The sequence below is a fragment of the Rhipicephalus microplus genome, chromosome 7 (assembly GCF_043290135.1).
Source record: "Rhipicephalus microplus isolate Deutch F79 chromosome 7, USDA_Rmic, whole genome shotgun sequence".
Lineage (NCBI taxonomy): Eukaryota > Metazoa > Arthropoda > Arachnida > Ixodida > Ixodidae > Rhipicephalus > Rhipicephalus microplus.
This window is the reverse complement of record NC_134706.1, coordinates 164,347,612-164,356,934: the sequence shown is the minus strand read 5'-3', so window position 1 is coordinate 164,356,934 and position 9,323 is coordinate 164,347,612. Positions and strand designations below refer to the sequence as shown.

The window sequence follows — 9,323 nt, the reverse complement described above, 5'->3', positions numbered from 1 at the left end:
GTGCGCGCAAGCTTAACAAAAAGATCTACCACAATCTCAAGGTGTGATCTGCACCTAGCAGAAATTGTCACTTGGATGAAACCGCCGCAAAAGCAGCAAGACAATAAAATGTAAATCGTGACATTCATGACATACGTCATAATTTTCATTTTACGACTAGCCAGTTATGCCCGTCATTCCGTTATGTTATGACATGTCAATTTGGGTATCGATAGCATTATCGAGACGGCCCGAGAGCTAAAAGTCGTGGGCGACTAGATTATTGTGTTCCTTCCGTGAGTTGTCTATTAATTCACACGTGACAACCAGTTGCCTTTGTGGTGCAGGACGCCCCGCGAGTAGTGCGTGTGGAGAAGCGCCGTGCAGAGTCCACTACCATGATGCTGCCCTCTTCGTCTCTGCCCAAGACGATTGAAGGCAAGGTGGACGTGGCGACCACATTCGGCGCTCCCGTCGCCGCTTCCATGCCCACCTTCGAAGACGTCTTCGCAGCCGCCAAGAGCACCTTAGCCGCCATTGATCCACAGGGCGCTGACAAAAAGGTGATTGCCAGTTCAAAACTTGACTTTGAGGAAGCGCTCACGGGAGACCAAATGTGCTCAAAAGAAAAGAAAATACTCACATGGTCTTACACGCATTCATTGACGTCACGTAACACCAAATTTGGTATATCTGAAGCTAGCGAAACGGCTGCGAACGCAGCATAAATGTCGGATGTAGTCATGTTCTTACACGACACGTATCACATGATTTTCATGTTTGCAGCTATCACGTACCTTCGTGATCCATTCACGTCCCGTAATGCCAAAATATGTATATGCAAAGCTCGCAAAACGACCACGAGGGCACCATGAGTGTAACGTGTAGTCATGACTAGTCATAACATAAGAAATTATGACATGGATTTCATGATTTCCATGTTACGGTCTGTCATTCGTGTTCGCCATGTAGTGATGCCGTACCGTACTAGTTTGGAAATTGTCACTTGGATGAAACCGCCGCAAAAGCAGCAAGACGATAAAATGTAAATCGTGACATTCATGACATACGTCATAATTTTCATTTTACAACTAGCCAGTTATGCCCGTCATTCCGTTATGTTATGACATGTCAATTTGGGTATCGATAGCATTATCGAGACGGCCCGAGAGCTAAAAGTCGTGGGCGACTAGATAGGTAGATAGATAGATAGATAGATAGATAGATAGATATGCTCAAAATCGCCGAAGTTCGCTAAAAATGCTTCCCATAAAAAAACAAGAATATATCGTTGTGAACTTCGCGTACCAATTTGAAATGGAGAGCCTAAAAGTTTATGGTGGTGAAATGAAACGGCTGAACATTTGCCCATTTGAATCATGTGGCAAAGCGAATACTGCCCACATGGAGCGTCGAACGGAGCCTAAAGAACGACATCAAGACAAATTTGTGTACTATTTATAATTCCCGTGCTGGCTGGTGCGCGCAAGCTTAACAAAAAGATCTACCACAATCTCAAGGTGTGATCTGCACCTAGCATCTGACAGTCTGTTGGTTTAAACCTCGAAGCCATTTCGAAAATTGAAGCACGCCCTCAAATTCTTCGATACACACGAAACCACTAGTTCTCTTTTGCGGAAGGCGAAATCTGGGAGTGTTGTACAGAATGGCATTCCAAGTAACGACGTCCCAGGAACTAGTTCCTTTTTGGAGAAACAAAGGAATGGCACTGTTCCAATGAAGATAGGTGTAAGGCGTTGCGTTTACGTAAGAATGGCAGAGGAAACGCCGTTTTAGGGGGGAAGCTCCTTAAAGCGGCACCCGATCGTCCCTCGTAGTCGTAGTGTGTAACGAGTCTTACATTTTGACCTCCAAGGTGGTGTTGATGGAAGATTTCTTCTGTGCGTTGTTGAACAATGAAAAATTCGCAGCATGCGCGTTAACTAAAAGCCGAATTTTTCTGTCTCCCATTCCCCCATAGCAGCCATTGGCATGTTCATTTAGCACTATTTGACAAGAAAGGGTTGCTACGTTATACTCGCTGGGCGTAACGTCCTAGGTTTTAGAAAGGTTTAGCGAGCGTTGGGCCGCAGTGCCATGAATACAGTGAACAAGTATATACCATGAACTCGAGGTGGTTAAAGGTGGGAAGTAGACACGAAGTGCAAGCCGTAAGAAAGTGTGCGTGTGACTCCTCTCGTTCAGTACTTGGAATGTCCGCTGGATGGCAGTGCTTCTATGTGAGGAATATATGATGAAAAGATGCGAGATTGTGGTACTTGGAGTGTTGAATAGGTGGACGAACGGATACACAGACAGATGCATAGAAGGACGCACGGAGGGCTGCACGGACGGATGGACGCATGCACGGACGCGGGAGCGGATGCATGGACGAACGCAGGGACGGACGCACAGATGGACGTGCGGACGCGCGAATAGACGCACGCACGGACGGGCGGATGGACGCACGGGCGGCCACACAGACGCACGCATGGATGGCCGGAAGCAAGAACGAATCTACGGACAGATGCTTCGCCCACTCACCATCATTCACTCCGTGGATATGCTGCCATTTTTTCTACAACCGGCCATAGAAGGCGCTCGTCCAGCTATATAACGAATGCATATACGCTGTGTGCCTAGGTACGGGGAAAACGAGTGCCGATCTCAGTCTCCTGGACAGTCGCCGTACGCGGCGGATCGTTGGTGGGGCATGAAAGAAGCAGGGCGGCGGGCGCGTTGAAGATGCTTGCGTTCGGCTTCCTTGGCTCGCGTCTCATCGGCGTTACCCGCGTGCTCCCACCGTCGTCTTCTACAACCGGTCATAGATGGTGCTCCTCCTAATATATATGGACTGCATATATGCTGAATGTTTAGGTACGTGGAGAACGAGTGCCTCTCTGTCTCCTGGATAGTCGCCGTACGTGGCGGATCGTTGGTGGGGCATGGACGAAGCAGAGCGGCGGGTGCGTTGAACACGCTTGTGTTCGGCTACCTCGGATCGAGTTTAATCGGTGTTACCCGCGTACCATTTGCATTCTCGAACGCGATCAGACGCATGGACGCATGCACGGATGGACGGACGCACGAATGGACGCATGAACGGACGCTTCGCCCTACTCATCATCATTTACTCCGTGGATATGTGTGATTTTTTCCCGTAAATCATCTATCTGGTCACATGTCTTGCAAAAAATGATAAGTTAAGCTGTCCTGAAACTACAAAAGAGCGCCTTTTGGGATTATGTGAAACGCGCTGGGTCGACGAGCGCAATGCAGTTCTTTCTTTTTTTACTCTTTTTGAACTGTTGATCGCCGCACTAGAGAAGATTAAGTTCAATAGAAATGGTGAAAGTTTAATGCAGGCAAAGAAGTTAGCTTTATCACTCTTGTCACCAGCCTTGCTTGTGCGCCCGCATGTGGCGGAGCACGTATTGGCACTTAGTTTGCCACGGTCAAAGAAGCTGCATACGAAAAGCCTGGACATTAGCTCTGCCACTGACAACATATCGTATAAGCGATGTATCAGACAAATCAAAACAACCGCGAGAATACGAATGCTTCTTTCGCAAAAAATCTTTGCACAAGTTCAGGCATTGGCAAAAAAACTGAATGTGGAAATCGCCAGTCGTCGAGCTGGTGTCCGAAAGTCAGAACTTAGGACTGATTTATTCGATAACGCGGAAGAATGTTTTCGCAGTACCCTGTTCGTTCCGTTTGTGGGCAACGTATTAGCCCAGTCAAACCAATGATTCGAAAAACACAGGGCACTTCTAAACGCCTTTTCCGTAATTGTACCATCCGCAATACTGCTACTGCAAGATGATCCAAAGAAGTGAGCAGAAAATATTTGGACCGTTTTTGCGCATGACGTCGAAAAGGGGGCTGCTTTGGGAGAACTGCGACTATAAGGCGAACAAAGTGGCAGAACAAAGCAGCAAATCAGCGGCCCAGCACAGGAACCAATGCCCTCTCTCATAGCGACAGCAGATTCTATCCGAATGTGTACTTGAGAGGCCGATTCGGGCGCTATCCCACAATCAGGAGTGGACCGAAAAAAATTCAACACGTTGTTCAAGGCATGGTCAAACAAATTTTTTGCATTTTTGATGATTTTTCAATACAAGTCCTGAAGCTGACTATGACTTTATTAAAATGAATGTACTGAAAGTGTTTCGTGAATCTGGTCTGAGACTCAAGTTTACCTATGAGAGCAAAAGACAACACGCTATAGTTTTTAGACCTATCAATAAAATTTGTGCCTTACCACGTGTGCTGAATGTACAAGCCTTAGATTAGAAAAACGCCTGCTTCACAACAGGTCATGTCATCCCAAAATAGTTCAAAAATGGGATAGGAAAGAAAAATGAAAAAATGGAAATGGAATAAAAATTTACTGAGGATTCATATGGTAAAGTCTTGCTATCACGCCAAGAAAGAAATATTTTCAAAACAAGTGGCACGGTTATCCTCAGTAGGTGTTCCTGAACAGGCTATCACCAGAGCTGTCGACAAAGTTATGAGGATTGTAAAAGACGTGTGGCATTCACCTTCAAGGAACCGCTTCAGTAAAGATAAAAAGCAGTGCGCAGTTCTGCGATACATTCTCAAGTTTTCTCATGGATTCGAAGAAGTTGGCGAAAAATATGGCATTGATGTGGTTTCTAGCGCCCCTGTTAAGGCGCAACTTTTCTGTCAGGCCGTTGGCAAAAAGGTAAAAACAAGGAAGAGAAATGTAGCAGTCCCCTAAAAGGAGAATTTAAGTTCATAAAATGCTGAGAAGGGGTGGTATATGTCATACCACTAACATGAGGAAATGTGTACATAGGACAGACTGGCCGCTGCGTCAATACATTACTAAAAGAGCATGTGAACTCACTAAGAAAAGAAACAGTTTCACACTTGTAAGATCATTGTAAATCATGTCATTGGGATCCCTTGTTTCGCGATACACATATTTTGCTCTCACATAGAGATGAACTAAACGTGAAGTTATGGAAGTCTTCCATATAAATACGTGTACAAACAAACGTATTCGACAACCTTCAGTGGCTCTAAGAGATAGGGAGTACCGATTTTCAAATTATATTTAGCCATATATTTTTATGTTTTCTAATCACATTGCTTGCACATGCGACAGGCATGCTTTGTTCTTTTCAAAAATAAATTAGTTGAGAAATGGCGCCCGCCTGTCTCTTTCTTCTCCCATTTTTTGTGCGCGCTAAAGAGTTCTATCTATCTATCTATCTATCTATCTATCTATCTATCTATCTATCTATCTATCTATCTATCTATCTATCTATCTATCTATCTATCTATCTATCTATCTATCTATCTATCTATCTATCTATCTATCTATCTATCTATCTATCTATCTATCTATCTATCCACAAATGACTTTTAGCTCTTTTGACCGCTTCAATTGTGATATTGATACCAAATTTGGTATGACATAAAATGACGATGGCGAGCATACGTGAATAGTCATAACGTGGAAATCATGACATAGGTGTGTCATGAATGTCATGATTTACATTTCATAGTCTTGCGCTCTTCCGGTGCTTTCTTTCCCACGACGTGTTGCAAAAATGGTATAGTATGACATGACTGCATGGCGAACACAAGTGACAGAGAATAACGTGGATATCCTGACATGCATGCCATGTTTGTCGACTACACGCCACGTTCATGGTGTGCTCGCGGTCGTTTCGTTAGCGGTGAATACACCCAATTTGGTATTACGGGACGTGAAATACAAGGTATACTACGAGTGCAAGCAGGATAATCATGACATGCGTGTCATGTAGGAACATGACAGCATACCACGCTCACGATACGATCGCGGTCGTTTCGCTAGCTTCACTTATACCAAATTCGGTATTACGTGACGTGAATGGATGATGAAGGTATGTGACTGATGCAAACATGATAATCATAGGATTCGTGTCTGTAAAACACGACTACATGCCACACTTATGATGCTCTCGCGGCCGTTTCGCTAGCTCCACATATACCAAGTTCGGTGTTACGTGACGCCGATAGAAGACGAAGATAAATGACATAACAAAATAATCATGCCATGCGTCTCATGTAAAAGATGACTACAGGCTATAGTCATAGTGTGCTCGCGGTCGTTTCACTAGCTCCACATATACCTAATTTGGTATCGCTTGATACCAAATTAGGTATATGTATAGACAACGAAGGTAAATGACATGTTTAACCACGTTAATCATGACATTGACGTCATGTACGACATGACTGACGCCCGTCGGTAAGGCTGTACTGATCGTAAAGTGACATATCAGCCTTCCTCATTTGTGCTTCGCATATAATCGATTTCCACTGACGTGGGACCTGCCGAATTTTCTTTGTAACCTGTTTGTATTATTTTACGACGCCATATGTTTGGCGTAAAAACGACAGTGGAGCTTTCGCGCACTCCGACACAAAACACTTTCATGTTAAACATTTATTTGTGATGTTTTTTGTATATGTAAGTACTCTTTTAGGAAGTTTATGGGGACGCAATGTCTAGAATGACTTAGCAGAAGGAGAGTGTCCAAAGCACCACTCGAATACACTACCCGTATTCTACGTCACTCTACCATGGCAGCAGCAAGAAAGGAACAAGGAACCAGGCTAGATAGAGAAACATGGCAGATGGTTTTGGCAGTTGCGTAGTCACGCTTACCTTGATGATGGCGATGACCAGTACTGCATCATTTATTGTTTTATGTGCTTATTCGGTTCACTGACGCTTCGTTGTTAGACCATTCCTTTTCCATTAAACACCTCTTGCGTCACCATGTTACCCAGGAGCGGAGCATATGCGACGGCGTGTTCTACACGTACTGCTCCAGAGCGCCGCCACAGTTCCTGTACGACGCGCTGTCCCGGACGTGCATCGAGCCGGGATTGGACGAGGTGCAACTGTGCAACCACAGCCCCAACCGATTCGCCTCGAAGGTCGAATGTGCCAGGAGTTGCGTGCACGGCTTTGCACAGGCCGACAAGTGCTTCGACACGCCCGTATTCGCAAAGTGCGGAAGGTGTGCAGACTGCTTATAACGTCAGATTTGAGCATTTCGACAAAATTTGGGATTAGAACTTTTGAAGTTTATGGACATAGTTAAGAGACGTCGTGGCTGGCGTGTTCGCTGAATTCGTATACCAAGAAATATATGGTTCCTTGCTGACTCATGGCGTTTCGAGCAGCAGAAAGGACGCATGACGTTGATCAAGACAGAGCACAGGTGTTCAACAGATCGTTTCGTTTGTGTGCGTATCAGCGCTGTGTGCGGTCAAATGTTCCTTTATTGCAAAAGCAGTTATATGGCCACTCGAGGTACGTTTTTTTTCTGCAGTTGCCGTCACTCTCCGTATAAATTCTCAATCGATAACATAACCCCACGCATCGCATATATGGGCTTTCGAAGGCTGATAATGGACATGGCTTAACTGGCTCCGTTGGCCGAAGCAGCATGAAATGGTGCTATTCGAGTGGCTGCTTTGCTCCGGCAGAAAATTCCAACTTCGATCAAAGGGGTATGGTTGCGTGCGGTATCACGACAATCATCACTAGCTGGCTCATATTCTCGTATGTGCTGTGCTTACAACACTTACTTGTCGTTGAAGCTTGCTTCACTCGCTGGAGGGGCCATATACCTTACGCTAACGTTTTGTAGAGTTACGTGATATGGCATTTTAAAGTACTTCGTTGCTTGCCGCACTTCATATAACGTTTGAAGTTGTTGCTATCTCATTCACTGCGTAGCACTTGCGGCGTAACTGTACTTGTTTCTTCGAGTTTTCTTGCTGTTTAAGCACTATAACAGAGACCTGCGCCCCCCGGTACCATGTCGACTATCGTCACATCCCCCCTAGTTACCTCCTATGATAAGGCCGAAATCACAGTTTTCACTTAAGGTATAATTTACGCTAGTAAACTGTGTGTATTCGCAATGTTCTGGTACGCCAGTAGCGAATGAACACAATTTTTATTACAGTTTGGGAAATTGTAAATTCGCCCTGCCGCGCTTGTCTAGTGGCTAAAGTATTCAGCTGCTAACACGCAGGTCGTGGGATCGAATCCCTGCTGCAGCGGCTCTATTTTCGCTGGAGGCAAAAATGCTATAGGTCCGTGTGTTCTGATTTGGGTGCACGTTAAAGAACCCTAGGTGGTCAAAATTCACGGAGCCCTCCACTACAGCGTCTCTCATAATCATACAGCGGTTTTGGTTTTGCTGCGAGTCGATGATCACTCGATATACGTGTGTCACGATGGCTGGCTCCCGGTCGCACAGGCAGGACGTGAAAATAAAGCAGTGGTACTTCACGGGTCGCACCTGTGCTAGCTGGCCCTTCTGGCAAGGCCGGTGCCCCACGAACGAGAGCCGCACGTTCGCCACGTTCGCTGACTGCCTGCAGCGCTGCGTGACCAGTTCGTCGAGCAAGGCTTCCTGCGAGCCCCTGGACACCAGCAACGTGCGGCCGTGCGCTCTGCAAGAACTAAGCTACCCGTACTTCGCCGACAGTGTCGGGGACCACGTGCGCTGCCTGGCGGTGGCCACACTGGCAAGGCACCGCTGCCTAGCCGGCACCAACAAGTTTGCCACAAAGGCGGCCTGCCAGAGGGCGTGCGTGCACAATTCGGAAGATGAAGCCGCCCTGGGTTTGGGCTGGTATTGAGACCCGTACGTATAAAAATCACGTGCGTATTTATGGAAATGCTACCTTTATTTATTTCAGTAAAATTCTTAAGATGGTTGGACAAGAAAAACAGCGCTGAATGAGCTGGGACAGAAGACACAAAACAAAGGCGCCTGCGTTGAGTATGTACCGCGGGTATGTAACAGTGCCATGAGTATGTACATAATAACTTCAACGCTGCTGCTGGGAGAACGGCGAAGCTGTCTAGCATGCTCGTTTACTTATTTGGTTTATAAATTACGATAGTCTTTCTTAGGGCCTTCGACGGAAAAACTTTGGTCTATCTGTCTATGTGTCTGTACAATTGTCTGTTACTCCGGCCTAGGGTTACTTCAAACAGCACCAAATGGTCGACCCCATCCTCAGCGCCCACCAATATTGCTCAAGGTTTAGCGTTCATCGTTGTCAAATTGTCAATTAAAAAGCAATTATTGCGCATATCTGAGTCGCCACTAGAACGCTTCGATGTTTTGTATGTCTGCCTTTATACTAGAAGAGGCACACACAAGTAACTCTAAGGAATGTAGCGTTCAATCGTGTTGCACTGGCAGTGCAATGCGATGGTCAAAAAGGTGTTTCTAACGCTTTGATACTACTTCATGGTGGTGGCACCTGCTCGTCGCTTTGCCCTC

The 9,323-nt window shown here is 45.9% G+C and overlaps 1 protein-coding gene across 1 annotated transcript; it reads left to right on the top strand.

Moving 5' to 3' along the window:
- The first annotated feature begins 236 nt into the window (after positions 1 to 236).
- On the top strand, positions 237 to 8,670 carry LOC142767917 (uncharacterized). The gene is made up of 3 exons (XM_075870156.1): positions 237 to 542; positions 6,799 to 7,031; positions 8,286 to 8,670. The coding sequence occupies exons 1-3, from the start codon at positions 378 to 380 to the stop codon at positions 8,668 to 8,670; spliced, it is 783 nt and encodes a 260-aa protein (XP_075726271.1). The 5' UTR covers positions 237 to 377.
- Positions 8,671 to 9,323: the final 653 nt, after the last annotated feature.